Source organism: Buteo buteo, chromosome 15 (genome assembly GCF_964188355.1).
Source record: "Buteo buteo chromosome 15, bButBut1.hap1.1, whole genome shotgun sequence".
NCBI lineage: Eukaryota > Metazoa > Chordata > Aves > Accipitriformes > Accipitridae > Buteo > Buteo buteo.
The window spans coordinates 25,151,979-25,172,101 of record NC_134185.1 but is presented as its reverse complement, the minus strand read 5'-3'; the positions used below and the strand labels follow the sequence as shown (position 1 = coordinate 25,172,101).

The 20,123-nt window shown below is 42.7% G+C and overlaps 1 protein-coding gene across 3 annotated transcripts; it reads left to right on the top strand.

Moving 5' to 3' along the window:
* The first annotated feature begins 8,733 nt into the window (after nt 1–8,733).
* Nucleotides 8,734–18,586, top strand: GTF3C6 (general transcription factor IIIC subunit 6). Of its 3 annotated transcripts, none has more exons than XM_075046804.1 (6): nt 8,734–8,926; nt 10,190–10,270; nt 13,118–13,181; nt 13,762–13,806; nt 13,941–14,054; nt 17,158–18,461. In XM_075046804.1, the coding sequence occupies exons 1-6, from the start codon at nt 8,861–8,863 to the stop codon at nt 17,451–17,453; spliced, it is 666 nt and encodes a 221-aa protein (XP_074902905.1). In that variant the 5' UTR covers nt 8,734–8,860; the 3' UTR covers nt 17,454–18,461. The 3 variants fall into 3 exon arrangements, with proteins under 3 accessions (XP_074902905.1, XP_074902906.1, XP_074902907.1); XM_075046805.1 differs by having other exon boundaries at nt 13,944–14,054; nt 17,158–18,456; XM_075046806.1 differs by lacking the exon at nt 8,734–8,926 and adding an exon at nt 9,025–9,627 and having other exon boundaries at nt 17,158–18,586.
* The last annotated feature ends 1,537 nt before the right edge of the window (nt 18,587–20,123 follow it).

Here is a 20,123-nt window from a genome sequence, read left to right as displayed (position 1 = left end):
CTGCCATCTTCAAAAAGGGCAAGAAAGAAGGCTCAGAAAACTACAAGCTGGTCAGCCTCACCTCAATCCTTGGGAAGGTGATGGAGCAGCTAATTCTGGAAACTAGGCACATGAAGGTCAAGAAAGTCATCAAGAGTAGTCAGCATGGCCTCACCAAGGGGAAGTCATGCTTGACCAACCTGGTAACCTTCTACAGTGAAATGACTGACTTGGAGAGCAGTGGATATCATCTACCATGACTTAAGTAAGGCTTTAGACAAGCTGTTGAAATATGTGCTGGATGAGCAGACAGCACTGTGGATTGAAATCTGGCTGAATGACTGGGCCCATAGCATGATGATCAGCGGCACAAAATCTAGTTGGAGGCCAGTAACTGGGGCCAGTAACTAGCCAGGGTACCCCAGGGGTCAATACTGGGTCCAATCTTGTTTAACATCTTCATTAATGAGCTGGATGATGGGGCAAAGTGTGCCATCAGCAAGTTCGCTGATGACACAAAACTGGGAGGAGTGGCTGATATGCCAGAGGGTCATGCTGCCATCCAGAGGGACCTAGGCTGGCTGGAGAAATGGCCTGACAGGAACCTCACACAGTTCAACAAGAGGAATTGCAAAGTTCTGCATCTGGGGCAGAATAGCGCCAGGCATGAATATATGAAAGGGGCCACGAGCTAGAAAGCAGCTTTGCTGAAAAGGACGTTGGGGTCCTGGTGGACAGCAAGCTGACAATGAGCCAGCAATTAGCCCTCACGGCAAAGAGGGCTAATGGTAGCCTGGGCTGCATTTGGAGGAGTGTTCCCAGCAGGTCAAAGGACACGATCCTTCCCCTCTACTCACCACTGGTGAGGCCACACCTGCAGTGCAGAGTCTGGTTCTGAGCTTTAGTACAACAGAGATATGGACATGCTGGAGAGAGTCCAGTAAAGGACCACAAAGATGATTAATGGACTGGAGCATCTGACATGAAGAAAGGTTAAGAACTGGGACTGTTCAGCCTAGAGAAGAGAAGGCTCAAGAGGGACCTTATCAATGTATGTAAATACCTGAAGGGAGGGTGCAAAGAGGATGGAGTCAGGCTCTTTTCATTGGTGCACAGTGACAGGACCAGACGCAATAGGAACAAACTGAAACACAGGAGGTTCCCTCTGAACATCAGGAAACACTCTTTCACTGTGAAGGTGACCAATCACTGGCACAGGTTGCCCAGAGAGCTTGGGGTGTCTCCATCCTTGGAGATATTCAAAAGCCATTTGGTCATGGTCCTGGGCAACCATCTGTAGGTGATGGGCAACCATCTGCTTGAGCAAGGGGTTGGACCGGATGACCTCCAGAGGTCCCTTCCAACCTCAACCATTCTGTAATCTCACAGGCTATTACTTGGCTCAAAAAATTTAAATGTGTGGTTTAAGATGAACTACCAGATTAGGAGTGACATCTTCCTGTTATACAGCAGTGGCAGAAGCTGGAGACAGTAGCATGTTCAGCTGAAACAGCTGCGGCCAGAAGGGGACCCTTTCCGATTCTGAGTACACCAGCTTTAGCTCAAAGCCACGTAGTCCAATAAAACAAAGAACAACTCAGTGAAATCCACTATCATCTCAGCTGCTGAACAGGTATATAGCATGGATCTTCAAAAAGGTTTTTAAGGGGCTACATAGGGAACAAGCTCATATCTGTCCAGAAGCAGAACTTGGGACGCTAAGATATGCATGGTTTCTCAGTTATTTTTTAAAAAGAATAGTAAAACAATTTCTCCTAAGTTTCTCCTGCTCTTAACTCCTCTCATCTGCTGCTTCAGCCCAGGAAGCAGGAAAAAAGAACACTTCCCCGTGCTTCTTCTCCCATACATGCTCTGGGGGAATGGCACAAGTGGTGCCGTTTATGCTGTATGCGCATATAAGGCAGGCATAAGAAGACCCTCAGTAAGAAGCACCCACCCCTGCCTGCCTCTTCTTTACCTCTGATTCCCCAGCCCTTCCCAGCTCAATTCCCCTTTCACAGCTGAGATGTAACGGGTAGTGGGATGCTCTCCATGCTGCTCCTCAACTTTCCCTGCTCCTACCATGACAGACCTTGCTCTGAGTGTCTGTAGAGATGAAATGGAAGATACTGGGGAAGCAGAAGCCCAGTAACAAGCACCTGGGCAGACTAACTGCCTTGTATAACAACTGGGTCTATGACACTTAGACTGGCATGAAGTGTCTGGACTCCTGAGCACAGAACTCAGGGAACATCTAATACCTTCTTTAATCTCCTACTATGCTGGTATCTGATTCCAGCTGTTAAAAGTAAAGCAGAAGCCCAGCAAAATTCTGTAGGATCACCTGTGCCCAAGTCTCCCTCCCAGCCCCTCTTCTCCCTCCTCTTACTGTGCTCTTACTATGCTCATTTCAAGACAACTGGAGTGAGGGCATCTAGATTAAGAACTGGTGGAATAGAAAGGTCTCCTTCCCTCCTTCCTACTGTACTGCATCTCACTCCATAGTCTTAAACTAGCGAAAGTAAACAGAATAAGCACTGTGGAAATAAAGCACCCTTTTCTTCTCTGACTGTGCTTTGTCTGTTAGGGTTGCTAGGATTTCCTTACATGATCTTTAAGAAGCTTTTTGAAAAGAAAAAGGCACAGATGCAAAGGAATCCAGCAGGTCATTTTGGTTCAGGGTTTGTTTTTTGGTTTGTTTTTTTTTTGTGTGACACCTATGAGCTGGTTTGGCTTGTTAATTCCTAACTGAAGAGGCTCAGTAAGGTAGCTGCAGGGAAATGGAAATCATCCTCTGTAATTCTATCAGCAAATTACTTTTGTCCTGGGGTTGATTTACCTTTTGTAACCCTGGTCAGAGCCAGAAATACACACTGGTTTCTTACAAGCTTTCTTCTTCATCTCTCTGCACCTTACAACACTGTATTATTACATTTAGCCATTTCACATGGTAACATTTTACTGAGGAGTCTCTTCTGATATACACAGGCAATCACCTTTTGTCACAACATGAATTTTAGTTACACTTCCAATTTAAAATAAGCCTAGAAACAACACCACCCTTCTGAGGCATTCAATTCAGCAAATAGTACAGATACATAGACTATATATGTAGTATGTGTGTATGTATACACACATATATATGATCTATTATCACTCTTGAAATACTAAATTCTGTGTTTTTTCACTACGTAATACAAAAGGTTTTCAACCAGAGGCACTCACAGTCTAAACAGACAGACAAAACTCAAGAACTTAAACAAAGACTCTATCTTCCTCTGTGTTTTTACAAAACATTTAACCTTTTACTTAGATAGGCTAGTGCCAGGGCCTCACAAAGAAAGTAAGTGTTCAGGAGGGAATGGAGAAAGGGCGATTGCCTTCTGCAAAAGGATTGGGAAGGAATTCCAAGCATGAAGATAAAAATCAAAAGAAAATGGAAAAATGAGACAAAGTAGGAAGCCAGAATTTATTCATTATGTGTTTCAGTGAACTTTCTGATTTCCTGTAATGTACCTTAACTGCAATAATGTTTATTTGCTAGAATAGACAGTCCAAGTCTCTAATCTATGAACTTCCACAACTAAAATTTGCAAACTACAGGGCCTAAAATAAAATATGCATTAACATGCTTAAATGCAAGTGAACCCACTGAAACTAGTGCATACATATTACGTACGTAGATCTCAAACATGATCATTTTAAATTTATTATTTGGTTGTCACTTACTCAAACTGACCTAAATGCCACCTAGGTACTTGCCTCTGGCAGTATGCACACATAAATCTGTTCAAGCACTGACAGGATTGTTAGCTGGGGCCTCAGAAATACCAGCACCTGGATCCTCAAAACATGTATTTCCATATTTATCTCATCAAGCAGTTCAATCTCCCTGGCAGACTCAGAGGAGAGTCTGTTTTAAGAGATAAGTTGTTGACATACTCTTGCCAGGATATGAAAAACCAAGGCAAACCACTAATGCCCATGGCAAGTTCAGCCTGACAATGAGGTAGTCTCTTTTAAAACACATTTGGTGCTAATGAACCAAAAATTTCCCATAATCCAACTGCACACCCTGACCCCATGATAACTAAGAGACTGAGATGACCCAGATACTATATGACACTTAGGCTAGTATAAAAGCAAACAAATGTACTGGCTCCTTCATCAGCAGTTCATGCCAGTCTGTGATTTACACAGGCTGATCTGGCACACATTTATGTTCTTGTAAGGGCTTTCTGTAGTTTTAGCCAAGTCACTTAGCCTCTTCCCATCTATAAAAAGAGAATGATGGTATTAATTTAATGTTACAGAAGCACTGCCAGTTATGACAATTTTTAAATATATATTCAGAATAGAGTTTATTCTGCTTTATTCAAGTATAACTTTTGTTAAACAACAAAAATTTCATCTAAAGGCAGGAAGACCTGGTGCAAAAATGTAATTGCCAAATGTAATGATTTAATAAATAGAAACCAGTACCTAAGAACTATTAAAAGACTGGGTTTACTATACATGTACTCATATTACAGAGCGTAAGATCAACTAGCTAAAGTTAGCAACATTTACATACAGTTTTAAAAGTTAATAGCTCATTAAAAGCCTCTATCAGAAATGTTGAACAAGCTCTCTAAGCATAATTTTATTTATCTATCTCCTTCTAGTGGCAGAACATGAAATCAAATACTCAAAAACTTGGTTTTGTTATCTTCTAAACCCCTTAAATATGGCAGCCCACACTAGCAAATTATATAAACTATTATTTTAAAATACCTGATAATTAACACTTGTAATATTACAAACATCTGTTCCACAGCTATTATCCTCTGTAGTCAAAACTCAAGCCTTTGCAACTTGCCTGATTAAAAGGTAACACGCCCCAGCATCTTTTTCTATATTTAGAACTAATCCAAATTTATGCTGTTCTTACCACAGCAGTATGCAATATCATAGAATCATAGAATGGTTTGGGTTGGAAGGGACCTCAGAGATCATCTAGTTCCAACCACCCTGCCATGGGCAGGGACATCTTCCACTAGACCAGGTTGCTCCAAGCCCCATCCACCCTGGCCTTGAACACTGCCAGGGATGGGGCAGCCACAACCTCTCTGGGGAACCTGTTCCAGTGCCTCACCACCCTCACAGTGAAGAACTTCTTCCTTACATCTGACCTAAATCTACCCTCTTTCAGTTTAAAACTGTTACCCCTTCTCCTATCACTATACTCACTGATAAAGAGTCCCTCCCCATCTTTTCTGTAGGCCCCCTTTAACTACTGGAAGGCTGCTATAAGGTCTCCCCGGAGCCTTCTCTTCTCCAGGCTGAACAACCCCAACTCTTTCAGCCTATCCTCATAGAAGAGGTGCTCCAGTCCTCTGATCATCTTTGTGGCCCTCCTCTGGACTCACTCCAACAGGTCCATGTCCTTCTTATGTTGGGGGCCCCAGAGCTGAAGGCAGTACTGCAGGGGGGGTCTCACCAGAGTGGAGCAGAGGGGGAGAATCACCTCCCTCAAGCTGCTGGTCACACTGCTTTTGATGGAGCCTGGGATACAGCTGGCCTTCTAGGCTGCGAGCGCACATTGCTGGCTCATACTCAGTTTTTCATCCACTACTACCCCCAAGTCCTTTCCCGCAGGGCTGCTCTCAATCCACTCATTGCCCAGCCTGTATTTGTGCTTGGGATTGCCCTGCTTGCACTTGGCCTTGTTGAACTTCATGAGGTTCACACGGGCCCACCTCTCAAGGCTGTCGAGGTCCCTCTGGATGGCATCCCTTCCCTCCAGCGTGTCAACCACACCACACAGCTTGGTGTCATCAGCAAACTTGCTGAGGGTGCACTCAATCCCACTGTCCATGTCACCAACAAAGATGTTAAACAGTGCTGGTCCCAATACTGACCCCTGAGGAACGCCAGTTGTCGCTGATCTCCACTGGGACATTGAGCCCTTGACCACGACTCTTTGAGTGCGACCATCCAGCCAATTCCTTATTCACCGAGTGGCCCATCTGCCAAATCCATGTCTCTCCAATTTAGAGACAAGGATGTCATGTGGGACAGTGTCAAATGCCTGGCACAAGTCCAGGTAAATGACATCAGTTGCTCTTCCCTTATCCACCAATGCTGTAACCCCATCATAGAAAACCACCAAACTTGTCAGGCACGATCTGCCCTTAGTGAAGCCATGTTGGCTGTCACCAGTTACCTCCTTATTTTCCATGCACCCTAGCAGAGTTTTCAGGAGGATCTGCTCCATGATCTTGCCAGGCACAGAGGTAAGACTGACTGGCCTGTAGTTCCCCAGTTCTTCCTTTTTTCCCCCTTTTTAAAAATGGGGGTGATGTTTCCCCTTTTCCAGTCAGTGGAAACTTTCCTGGACTCCCACAACTTGTCAAATATGATGGATAGTGGCTTAGCCACTTCATCCACCAGTTCCTTGAGGACCTGCAGATGCATCAGGTCTCATCAGGTCCTATGGACTTGTGCACCTTCAAGTTCCTTAGATGACCTCAAACCTGATCTTCTCCTACAGTGGGAGGTTCTTCATTCTCCCAGTCCCCGCCTTTGCCTTCTGTGACATGGGTAGTGTGGCTGGACCACTTGCCAGTGAAGACTGAGGCAAAAAAGTCATTGAGTACCTCAGCCTTCTCCATGTCCTGGGTAACAAATCTTCTGTTTCCTTCCAGAGAGAGCCCACGTTTTCCCTAGTCTTCTTCTTATCACCAACATACCTGTAGAAGCGTTTCTTGTTGCCCTTGACGTCCCTGTCTATCAGGGCTTTAGCTTTCCTAACCTGATCCCTGGCTGCTCAGACAATTTCTCTGTATTCCTCCCAGGCTACCTGTCCTTGCTTCCACCCTCTGTAGGCTTCCTTTTTGTGTTTGAGTTTCTCCAGGAGCTCCTTGTTCATCCCTGCAGGACTCCTAGCATTTTTGCCTGACTTCCTCTTTGTTGGGATGCATCACCCCTGAGCTTGGAGGAGGTAATCCTTGAATATTAACCAGCTTCTTGGGCCCTTCTTTCCTCCAGGGCTTTATCCCATGGTACTGTACAAAGCATATCCCTCAAGAGGCCAACATCTGCTCTCCTGCACTCCAGGGCAGAGAGCTTGCTGTGCACCCTCCTTGCTGCCCTAAGGATCTTGAATCCCACCATTTCATGGTCACGACAGCCAAGGCTTCACATTCCCTACCAGCCACTCCTTGTTGGTGAGAACAAGGTCCAGCATAGCACCTCTCCTTGTTGGCTCCTCCATCATTTGGAGAGGGAAGTTATCATCAACGCATTCCAGGAACCTCCTGGATTGCTTATGTCCTGCTGTCTTGTTGCTCCAACAGGTGTCAGGGTGGTTGAAGTCCCCCATGAGGACCAGAGCTTGCAAATGTGAGGCTGCTCCTATCTGTCTATAGATGGCCTTATTCATGCAGTCTGCCTGGTCAGGTGGCCTGTAGCAGACTCCCCCTTATAATATTCTAAAACAAGCTCTAATAAAAGAATAATTAAAAACATGAAGCTTAACAGAAAATAAGATGAAGCCTAATGCCGGCTTCCCAAAGAAAAACCCTGCTAAACTTACTTAATATGTTTCAGATCAGTGATTTTTCTAGGAAAAGGAGAAACACATTAGATCACACATATCTGGACGTTGTTAAACACTTGATAGGGTGCTATGCTGACATTTATGTTTATCTTACGAAGGTTAAGTAGACAGTGGAAGAAAATCTACAGTGAAATCCCTTGGGATCAGTTTTTATTTAACATTTTTGACACAAGGAGTAGGAAGACACTTTTGGTACAAAATAAGAAACATAGCATACAGAAGGAAAACAAGGGAGAACTACATTACAAAAAACAGTATGAAACTGAGGTTTATGGAGTGCAACATCCTGCACTTATAAAGAAATAAATTAACACGTTATCTCAGAAATCCTTGTCAGAGGGAAATCAGACAGGAGTGTATTCGAACCTTACAAGATAACCAGAAAGCATCAGGCAAAGGATGTGAATATAGCAAATACAATTTAACCATGCACAAAGCAAAACATTTCCCTTTCTTCCACTGATGAAGGGCCTGGCAAGATTTAATCTGTGATGGTGCGTGTAAGGCTATCCCACAAGAAGGGAGATGAGCGGCACAGGTGCAGAGACAGGGTTACTAGGATGAAGAGGGAAACCAGGACTCTGCCTAGAAGGGATGATGCGCCTTGTTCAACTTGGGAAACGAGGGCTGAGCAACGGGGCTGTGACTCCACTCTGGCAAAGCGCTGGGTCTGTGGAAAACCTCATAGTTGGCGGAAAGCTCGGCTCCAGCCGACGCGGCGCCAGCAGGAGGGCAGCGAGGTACGGCTCGCAACGGGCGGGCAGGGGCAGGAACACGAAGCCGCTCAATCTCTGGAAGCCGCTCCCTGACGCAGCCGCCCCGCCTCAGCCTAACCCCCGGGGAGCCCTCCTCCCCCCGCCCCGGGCTGCCACTCCTTCTCTCCCGCCCTGGACGCCGCCCGTCCTTCCTCCCGCTCCCACAGCCCCGCATCTTACCCCCGGCCTCTGGCTCCTCCCTAGCCGAGCTTCACCTTCTTCCCCAGGGCCCTGCGCGCCGCCGCGCACCCCTGCGCCGCCATACTCCCCCCCCGCCCCTCACGTCCCGCCGCTTAACGGTCGCTGAGGCGCGCGCCTCACGCCCGCCTCCTGCTGGGGGCTGCTGGGGGCGGCTGGGCGCGAGCGGCAGCTCGCGGGCGTTTGGGCGGGGCCACCGTTGGCGCCGTCTCCAGCCGCCGCAGCGGAGGGGCCGGTCGCCCTCTAAGATGGCGGCGCCGGGGCCACGTGGTGCGCGCTGAGGTGAAGGCGGGGGGGGGAGGGGGGGAGCGGGGTGTTCACTGGTGACATGGCGGCGGCAGAGAGCGCGGAGGAGGGCGAGAGGAAAGATGAAGGAGAGGAAGATGAGGTGGAGGTTAGTGCCTGCCGGCATCGGGACGCGCTCCCCGGGCGTTCCCCTTCTTAGGGGAAGGGACGCGGGCCGGCCCCCCTCGGGGCGTGTCCGTCCTGTGGACCCGGCCCGGCCCCTTCTCCGTCCCCAGGTGCTGAGCCGGCCGGGACGGGCTGCCTGCCGGGTGGCAGCGAGGGGCTCTGCGCCCGCCTTCCTGTGGGCTACCGGGGCCGAGCACCTGCTTTGGGGCCCCACCGAGGCAGGGGGTGGCTTTTCTCCTCTCGCCGTCCCTCGGCAAGGCCTTCCCCGCTTCCCGGGAGCCGGTGTCTGCGGTCCGCCGCCGTGCCGCTGCTTGGGGGACGGCGAGGCGGGACGCCTGAGGAGAGGCGGGACGCCTGAGGAGAGCCGGGCGCGGGGGCCGCCATCACCCGGGCTGGCGGTGGGGTCGGGCACAGGGCGAGCGCCTTTCCTTGGGCCCGTCGGGCTTCTCTGCTCCGCGCAGCGGTCGTGTCCCGAAAGCTGGATCGTTTTGGCTCTTCTGCTTCAGGTTTTCTGGAAAACGGCGTTGTCGGAAAGCACTCCTCCAGTTTCAGTTGCTTCTTACCCCCATGACACCTGAAAATACAAACTATTGCTTTTCTATTATTGTGTATATTTATTCATGGATGCTTAGTAGATGGTGATCCTTGAAAACTTACTTTCCTCGAATAGAAGAATTTTTCAAGGTGGCTATTTTTTTTGTTTGTTTTTTCACTTTCCTCACCCAAAATTGTAAGGAATTGCAAACAGGAATTGATTTTAAAGCAATAAGTTATAAAAAGTTAAAACTAACCATTTCAAGCAACATGTTGCTTAACTTAACCTCTTGCTGTGGTCTTATTTAGGTAGGTACTAAAGCTTTGGAAAAAATGTATTTTGGAATATGTAACCAGTCATATTGTTACAATTCATAAATCATTTATATCCATCCTCATTTTTTCAAGGGTGAAAAAAGAGCTCCCTTCCTAGCTAGGAAGAAAAGCCCAGGAAAATCAGGTGTGAAACAGGTGTCTCATGGAGTAGTGGGTCACTGCATTCCCCCTGGGTGTTGATTGCAATATCTGTCTGCCATTCTCTCTAGACAAAATGCAGAATAAGTCATATCTGGGGTCTGTTTATTCTGAAGGTCTGGGTCTTTATATGCTGTTCTTTTTGTTTTGGGTTGTTTGTTGGGTTTTTGGGGGGTGCCCCCCCCCCCCAAGTTCAGGTATATCAATTACAGGTGTACATTATAAACTTATCTTGTAGGAGCAACTGGTCATGGTGGAACTATCAGGAATTATTGATTCAGACTTCTTAGAAAAATGTGAAAACAAATGCAAGATTTTGGTGAGTGATTACAGCACAATAGGAAAGGGGTAAGTCAGTATACATGTGAACAAGGGACTGAGGCTGTTTCTAAATTCCTTGAAGTGAAAAACATTTAGATCAAATCATTGATAGAGAATTATATGTGCTGTCTTGGCTGTATTTGGCTGCATGTTGTGGGCTCTCTCTATTTCAGAAATGGCATATGGTCTTTGAACATAGTATTATGTAAATATAAGGAAATATTTTCAGAAGTATTTATAAGCTAGGACCATTATCCCCTCTGATTTCAAGCTCTAAGTTCGTTTTTTTAAATTATGTATTTTACATGTTTAAAAAAATATATTGTTAAGCGTACTTCTTCAAGTACCTTAAATACAGCTGATGGGTAAAGCCAAAGTCTTTCTGAATTGCACTGTATTTGCAATGGGTTTTTTTGCAGATACTGCCTGGCAAGTTCAAGTGTTGTGAATGTAAAGGATAACTGGGTATTAAGCATTTGGCAAACAGTTTTGGATGTTGTTTGCTTCACTGTGACGTTGTTGTAAGAATCTGGCTTACCTGTCCTTTTCCTTTTGAGTTGTTTAATCACTTTCTCTGTATGGGACAAATTTTTTTGTCCCTTCAAAACTTATGTGGACTCTGAGAGGCCTATAGATAGTACAAGTACTATTGATTTGCAAATACTTTCTGAAACTAGGCCTTTATCATAGACTGAAGAGTTGGAAGAGAACATATCAGAGTATGCCACTGATGAGAATATATGTGAGGTAGTAAAGTCAATTCTGAAAATCTCAAATGTAGAAATACAACCAAAATTCATAAATTATCCATCACTGGATGGATATGCTTTTATAAGCAGATTTGCTTTCTGGATCCGACCTAAGTTGCTTGACATGTATTACACAGATGATTCATTACTGGTGCCTGAATGGCTATGTATTCTTCAATAACGTTAATGGGATTCTTTTAAATTTTGTGCTTTGAGATTCTCTAGTAATGTTACTAGAAAAACCTTTAAGTATCTATACTGTATCCTACTCGTGTCCAAATCTACCTGTTCTTGCTCTGCAGAGTAAGCATTCCTTGAGATTTCTCATAATGGACAGCTGTTCTTAAAACTCCAATAAAAGATTCTGCTTTGGGTTAGTCTGTTTAGCAAATTTTCTGTGATGCTGGTCATATAAGGGGAAGACAGTCTCCATTTTTGCATAGTCCAAAAAGGAATGCAAATTGGCCAAAGAAATGAAGTTTTGAATATTCAAAACCTTAATGCTGTTGCCTCGTACTGATGTGTTTGGTTTTTTATTAACTTCCTGTAGTAAAAAAAACAACCAAAAATATGTTCTACACATTAGGTTAATGCTATTGTTGTTCTCAAGTTATGTAGCAGAAAGAGAATCCCAGAGCTTAAACTTTTCTGATCTTAGATACTTCTGTTTTTTAAAAGTACAGGAGGAAAATTACACAAATTCCTATTAACCTGTGTGATATTCTGTATTTTATGCAATTTACCACATAGTGCCTCATCTTCAAAACTTTTAGCATGTGCTTATGCTCATGTCCTGAATAATGTTCATGATGTACTAATAAAAGACATTTTGCCATGAATTAGTGTATTCTGTTCAGGCATTAATTTTTATCAAAATACAATTTGTAGGTATACCTTATATTAAGAATAATGGGATTCTGGCCTGTATATTTGGAAGAGCTCTGCTGTAGAGGAAGGGAATGAGCTTATAGAACTGCTGCCTTACTCTCCCACTCCTTGTTTAAAAAAGTAAAATTAGATAACAAAAATTTCCAACTCCTTCACAATGTAGACACACAGTAATCACAGAAGCTTCTGTGACCCTGCAGTTGCACTTCCGGTGCTGGTGTAATGCTTCACGCCAGACTTATTCAACTTGTGTATTTCAAAAGACTTTTGAAAGTTATTCCACTTTATAAACTTGTATTAATCAGAGCTTAGAAAATAATATCTTTTTTCATGCAATTACGTATATTTTTATTTGTTAATTTAAAATAGAGGTTAAATTGATTTCCTAGAGGAAATAACAGCACTTTAAATTTATTTACTGTAACCTAAATAGACTGTTGGCTGCAGTTTGATCTAAATTTCTTTGATCCTTTTTAACATACTAGAGCATTTTCTATACCAGTTCAGCATTGTTGGTTTTGTTGTGATTAGTAGAACAGTATTATCTGGAATATTCTTTGTATTTAATATACTGAAAGTAACATGTATGATGATAGACTGAAAAACTGTCATTGCATTTTATTTTTACTAACAGTACACTGATTCTACAGTAAGATTGGCTAAACCCTTTGTAACAGTTGTTATGACTGCTTAACTAAGCCTCGTACAAAAATGTAAAGAAAACTCCTTCTCCCCCCACCCCCGATGCTTAACAATGCAGAAGACCTCAGGGTTAATTGTAATGTCTAAAACTACTTTTACTACATTTCTTGAAAACTAATAAATATTAATTTAATTGCATGTCTTGCCATTCTTTCAGGAGTCTGCTAGCTTCTGTAAAATCATATCCTCTGCAGAACTCTCTTACCAACTTCCACTGTTTTAAAGATGTACTTTTCTTCATATGAAGCTGATGGTTTGAGAAAGTTTACAGTCTGGAATCCATTCCTTTTTAATACCAAAAGAAACTTTTTATTTTGCATTTACTATGTTACGCAACACTTATTTTACTGTTATTACCTTATGTTGTTTTTTTTTTTAACTATTTATCTTTTCAAGGAATTGATGTAATCTGGATTCTGCTATATCTGTCTTCTCTGGTCTTACAGCAAGAAATTTGCCTGTAAGAGAGACCTGACATCTGTGCAATTTTGTCCCCCTTTTTGTAGGGAATAGAGACAGAGAGGCCCATTTTACAAGTGGACAGATATGTATTTGCAGGAGAATATGAAGGTAGGAAAAATGATGTGGATACAATCTCTCCTTTTTCATGTGACCCAAAGAACTTTCTTAATGTCAGTTAATTGTACTGCAAATGGAGAACATGGTCCCATGAGGTGCTGAAGTTCTGGATGGTATTTGTATAACACCATATGGAGCAGCACCAGTCTGAGTTCACTGCTAAATTAGCCATGCATCGATGTTACTTGCTGGAAAGTATGCCTGGAAGCTGACTCTGGGGTGTCCCAGCTGGTATTTCTGCAGGGAAAAACGTGGGACGTAAAACGCCTTAAACTACGTGCTGCTTGTCTCCTGTATGAGCAGGACTGACATGTTGTGCAATCTGCAGTTCTCCTATTTGCCTTATGGGGACAACATTGGTCTGGAAGAAAATGATCTGGAATCCTCCCTTGTAGTGACTTTCAGTGACCATGATATTCCTGTCTTGTTCCTGATTTGGCAGTGTGGTTACCAATGCTGGCCCTTTGCGAGGGTCTGGAAGTTGGAACGTTCCCAGAGCTGTGTCAGTGGGTGCAGTACCTACAGCTGATAGAAATTAGTCTCTAAGACTTTCTCACTCTGTTTTCCGTAGATACCTTGGGAACCTGTGTGGTTTTTGAAGAAAACACAGAGCATGGTAATTGTTGTGATTTGATGTCCTGTTTGTTGTGGTAGCTGGGGAGGTTAAAAATATGTAGCTTATTTCAGTTGATAGTGGAATTCACTATAATGATTGCATCTGGGGTATTGTTTTTTCTCCTTTCTTCATAGTAGATGCAGAAGGCAACCAGAAAGTACAGCTGAAATACAAGTGCCATACAATGAAGAAGTTGAACATGACACGAACACTTTTGACAGAAAAGAAGGAAGGAGAAGAGAATGTTGGTTAGTGCCTCTGCTCTTATGCATAGGGACATGGATGGATTATGCTTAGGAGTGTCAGCCTTGGTTAAGTCTTTGATTCAAGAGCATGCAGGAAGTTAGAGGAACTTTTCTTCTGTAGACAACAAATGTGTATATTTAAATACAAAACAAAAAAAAAGAGAGAGAAAGGGAAAGGTTCCTTCTGATCAGTGCTGCTTCCAGAAGTGGCTACTAGGAGATTCCTACAGAAGAGCAGAGCAAACATATGCTGATGTTCCCTGGTATGTTTTTTTGGTTTTGGGTTTTTTTTTTTTTGTCATCTAAAAGTTTTGGCACTGGTTGTGAAATCAGAGGTGCAGTTTAGTAGTTCTTCATTGATTTTTCTTCTTTTTCCCATCAATTTTTCTAATGACTGTTTGAGTCTCTGTAATTGTTGAAAATCTTTAATATCCTTAGTAAGAAGTTCCATGTTGTATGTACTACAACTGAATTGTTCTTACTGAATTTACAGTTAACTAAAGATTGATTTAACTTACTTGCAAAGGCACACCTAGCAGACTATTGATCTTGATTTTCATTCTGTGGGCAGAACTCAGTGTTCCTATGTTTGCTTTATTTCAGTGGTGGTTTTTTTTGAACAGAAATCAGATATCTTACATAGTCAGATACTGAGTATCCTATATAGTAGTATTCATTAGCAGTATCATGTTGCTTTTGGTTGCTTTTTTTTGTTGAAGTCAGTGTTATTGCTTCATATTTTAAGAATATGTTGCCATTTTACATGAAACATGGGCAGTCAGCTGGACGTTGTTCATAGGTATAACATGAAATGTTATCCAGAATCTAACCAAACATCAGCATTCCTATCGACAGCATGTACTATTTCTTCTCTCCATATAATTAAGTAGGTAATATTAAACAGAAGCTTTTATTTTAAAAGAACAATAGACTAGAGAATATGTTGCTATCTTTTTCTGGAGGAGCAGTAACAATGATACCTGCTGAAAAACACTTTGTTTCTGTACCCAGACAGAATTTTAATGTTGTGCATGCAAAGTAACCACAACGTCTTGTGAATTGGCAACATGTACTGCCTAAAAATCTAGGTGGGTGGGGAGTCCCAGTTCTGTTTGGAATCTGTTTGATCTGTGTTGTAAGAGCTTGACATGCTTGAGTTCAGGAGATGACACAAATTCTTACACTATCTCTGATGTCATTCCCTATCATATTGCCAGATGTTCTAAGATCTAGGTGAACAACCATTTTCTCTTTATTGCATTTGTAAAATATTTTCTCAGCATTTTGAGTTATATTGAAGTTATTTTAAGAGTATAAGGGTGGAGTCTGACACTTCCATACAACAGGAACTACCATACTGGATTGGACCAAAGGTATTTTAGGCCTGTATTGTATTTCTGACTATGGACAGTAGTAAATGGGTATGTGGAAAGCAGCAGGATGGGGACATATACATGAGTAATCCTTTTTTTTTTGCTATCCTTCCAGTGTTTAGCAGTTCATGAATATCCTGAGAAGAGTTTTCATCTGGGCTACTATGTCTTTAGTCCATAAAGGCTCTGTCATCTTCCCTTGCTTTTTCAACCTGTCTATACTTTTGAATTCTACCACTTTTTATGGCAGTTAGTTTTCAAATCACGTTTCTGTTGTATGGAAAAAGTACAACTTTACTGTGGGTTTTCTTGATTGTTTGTTTGCTTTTGTGGTTGTTACAAATGCATGATCTGGTGCTTCCAATGAGTGCAAGCTTATTTTCTTAGTAGAATTAGGAGGCAAGTCAATCCCTGTTTGTTTGCCCAGTACAGTCTTATAGACATCTACCCCCTCTGAGCTGTCTCCTTCAAGTAGAATTCTAGTCTCTGTCTTTTTTTCTTTGCATTTTTTTGGTGGTGTTTGGTGGGTGGTTGTTTTTTTTTTTAAAGTCTTTTCCCATGTAGAGCTAACTATGCTCACCAATTCTTGTTTCTCTTTTCTATTTTTACAGTATGGGTTGAGCAGGACACAGTACTCATGACATGGACATAGCATAGTTTTGTATCTTGACATTCCTGCTTTTCATTACTTTCCTAATAATTTTATCTCCCTTGTGACTGCTCTTTAGAGACTGAGCTGGTGACATCAGTGAGCCATACACAATGCCTCCAGTATCTGGATAAAAACCTGTAGCTATATGTCTTGGATAAGTTGGTTTAGCCTATGCATGCTGTTGTTAATTTATCAACAGTTAAGTTTCTCTTAATTTTAAGCTGGTCCTTCAAATGCCTTTCTGTTCTTCATAGCCTTATTTTTAAAGGAAAATGAATGGTTTAAGCCCCATCATGAGACTCATCACAAAAATTAGCATTGGTCCAAATTCTTGAAAGACATCTTTCTCTCTTAAGCGATTCTTTTACTTAAATGTTGGTCAGGCTCAGCCTTAATAACAGTGGACTTTAAACTAAGAAGAAACTGCTGTTAATTCTTAACTCCTTGTCATGGTTGAAGCCCAGCCAGCAGCTTGGCACCATGCAGCTGCTCACTCATTCCTCCCCCCTCCCAGTGGGATGGGGAAGAGAATCGGGGCGGGGGGGGGGAAGTAGAACTTGTTGGTTGAGATAAGAACAGTTTAATAACTAAAGTAAAATAAAATGTAATACAATAATAAAAAATGAAATTATAACAAGTATAATGAAAAGGAATATAATAAAATAAAATATAAAACCCAAGAAAAGACAAGTTATGCACAGTGCAATTGTTCACCCCTCGCTGACTGATGCCTGAGCAGCAATCCGCCCCTCCTGGACAGCTCCCCCCAGTTTATGTATGGAGCATGATGTTCTGTGGTATGGAATATCCCTCTGGTTAGTTCAGGTCAGTGGTCCTGGCCATGCTCCCTGCCAGCTTCTTGTGTACCTGCTTGCTGCCAGAGCATGGGAAACTGAAAAATCCTTAACTTAGGATAGGTGCTACTTAGCAACAACTAAAACATCAGTGTGTTATCAACATTATTTTCACACTAAATCCAAAACATACTGTACCAGCTACTAAGAAGAAAATTAACTCTTTCTCAGCCAAAACCAGGATACTTCTTTTTTTCATTAATACCAATTTTCCTTCTTTGCATCAGGTGGAGTGGAGTGGTTACAGATCAAGGACAGAGATTTTTCCTACAGCAGGCCTAATACGATTTGCAGCTTTCTGCGTGAGAAAGAAGATTCTGAGGAGTCAGCTCAGGCCCAAGACAAATTGACTGAGGAGTCAGAGGGAGAGGTGAGTGGTGGAGGAAATTCTGACATGAATTGTGATCTGGAGAAGCAGCACAGCTTGGAAATAGATGCCTCTATTCCTCTGCCTGACAGCCCTGCTTCTGGGGCAGAGGATTCTCCTTCTGGAAGTGTGGCCTTAGATGATGCCCCTCCCTGATGTCAGCTCTGATCTTTTCAGAATTTTTCCATGGAGTTAATGGGCCAACTTTTAAATGCCAACTTTTATAGGCCATGACATGATTTCCAGTTTATCTGAGCAATTAATAGTGGAAAAATGGACATAGTGTTCTTGTGCATTGCTTTTATGTTTGGATTATAGTGGGGAGGGCTTAAGTGTTTTTTAAAAATGCTGATTGGAAATGTGTGTATCTCTACCTCAAAACTGAAGAAGAGGAAATGGTTACATAATAATAAAAAAAATCCCTACCTTGGAAAAATGTTGATGTATTGTACAGTCTGGGACATTTTGTAAAAAGAAAAAAAAATTGTTTAAAATAAAGTCCTGAATTTTTCAAGTATAGCTTCACCTTGTGTGTCATATTCAGCTCAATACTATGTCTCTTCTTGTGCTGCAGTTATTGAAAGAAGAATTCAAGTAAGTGTGGCTTTTTTTATTTGTTTGATTACTCATCAAATTGCTTAGTTTGGATTTTCTCTAGTGTCCTTTGTCCCTTTGATGGATCTTAGAAATCCTTCATGTGGGAAGGGACTTCAGGAGGTCTCTGGTCCAGTTTCCTGCTTAAGATAGGGTCAACATTGAATTCAGGCCAAGTTGCTCAGGGCTTTGTCCAGTCAAATCTTGAAAACCCCCGTGAACTAGTCAGCAACTGAAATCTAGGTCTTAATGAGGCATCTGTCACTCTTTCTTCCCCCATTTTCTCTATAATATAATGTGTGTTACACAAAAGGAAGTATCTTAATTTTCTTCCCGTTTTGCCTCCTGTTTTCCTTTTTTTTTTCTTTTTCTTTTTTTTTTCTCCTTCCCCATTAACTTCTTGGCTCTGCTCTTCTCCTCTGTCATTGTTCTGAAGGTTTTTATGCTCGAGATCCTGTACCCATGCATCAGTGGTTCCCAGACTGATCCATGTGACTGTCTTGTGGCCCCTGGCGAGCCTGTGGGTTGATACTATGTACTGCTACATCATTTTTACACAATATTGTCACACAATATTTCATATAAAAGTTGAGTATGTGGTGCATTCATGGTAATGTTTTTAAAGGCACAGCATTTTTTTTAAACATAAACTATTTTGAGGGAGGCAGAGAAAGGTAGGAAGAAAGAAAGGTCAGGAAGAAAATGTTTTAACTGCAACAATGCTGTGAGGGTGGGGATGCCTAATTAAACCCAGCATAGTTATGTAATACTTTAATTAGTAATGATCAGAGGAGCAGTTCACCCCCAGCGTTATTTGCAGCACAGGATCAGTAAAGATAAGCCATCAAAACAGTGCAAGAGTTTCAAAACATCAATCCCACTGTTCTGTTTTTCTGTGTAGAAGCAACTTGGATCATGGGGGAAGGGGAGGAAGAAGAGGGGACATGTTCTGTACTCCTCCAGCCTGGGTGCAGATCTTTCGCGTGGTAGTGTCTGCACTTCAGGTTTCAGGGAGATGGCTCAGCCTTCCCTCTGGATTTAACTGCAGTCGTGGAAGTCTAAAAGCATTGTTCAAACTTGATTTGTATGGTGCTGATAGACAGAGGATAACTACGACTGGAATAACAGTCTTGGGACTATGAAGAACGGGTGTAATGCGTGCTCTTGTCTGCAGTGGGGAGCGTTTGCGGTGCTGGGCTGTGCTTGCTGACAGCTGAACCTCCTGCGAGGAAGCCGGACGGACAGGGTGGGCTGCCGATGGACAGTCCTCACTGTCATAGCTCCTGCTGCTGAGGACAGAGAGACGCTTCCGAGAGCTTACCCTCTGTCAGCGTGTTGAACGTAGCAGCTCTCTCTCAGGTTTTGTTAACTGACTGCTACATCTGTCACCGTGTATGTGTAAATTTTTTTATTATGTGCAAGGAGTATTCTAGCAGAATTCGGTTTTGACCTTTTTCAGCCTTTTCTTTCAGTAATATACTGAAGCTGGTTTTTTTGTTCTAGTTTATCTGGGAATCAGTATTTTTTTTTAACAGTTTATGTATATCATAAACTATGAGTACCTTCATAATAATGTTTTTTAGTTTTTAAGTGTTATTTATAATGCTCAAACTTTTGTTTCTATTATTATTAGCCCTAACTTTTGCAACCATACTCGCTCTTTACCCATCTTTTTCTCCCAGAAAGCAGGTGCTGTGAGGCTGCTGCTGCTGCTAGCAAATTCTTCAGCTTTACTGATTTCACTTAAAAAAGCCCAACAAGTTGGTTATTTCAAGTTCAGTTCAAAACTGGTGGGTGGGGGGTGTGGCGTCAAAAGGGTGTTGGGCAAGTATGATAGCTGGACATAGGATTACTCCTGTAATCATCCTTGCCTGGTTATTATGGGTTGTTTACGGCCCTGTGCCTAGGCGCTGGGCCATCCCTGTCGTTCCTTGCCGTGTCTGGTGTAAAGCACGTGATGACAGTTACCCGTGTATAGGAAGTTGAGCACTTAAAAAGAGATTTTTTTTGAAAAAAAAACTTTGGGGAAGGTTCGGAGAAACCTGACTTAGAGAAGTGGTGTGCCGCAGCACGTCAAGTATTTGGCTTATGGGGACGCTGGGAGATGGGTATGTTCTGAATTCGATGTAGGTAGGCAGGGGAAGATTTTTTTTTTGCTTTAGGTCTTTGGATTTTGCTGGGTATCTTGGCTTTCTTGTACCTTCAGTTTTCACATTGCAATCAAACACGAAC

Coding starts and splice junctions, on each gene's coding strand:
- GTF3C6 (XM_075046804.1), top strand. CDS start 8,861: ATGGCGGCGGCAGAGAGCGCGGAGGAGGGCGAGAGGAAAGATGAAGGA. Junction 8,927..10,189: donor GAGAGGAAGATGAGGTGGAG/GTTAGTGCCTGC, acceptor CTTATCTTGTAG/GAGCAACTGGTCATGGTGGA. Junction 10,271..13,117: donor AAAACAAATGCAAGATTTTG/GTGAGTGATTAC, acceptor CCCTTTTTGTAG/GGAATAGAGACAGAGAGGCC.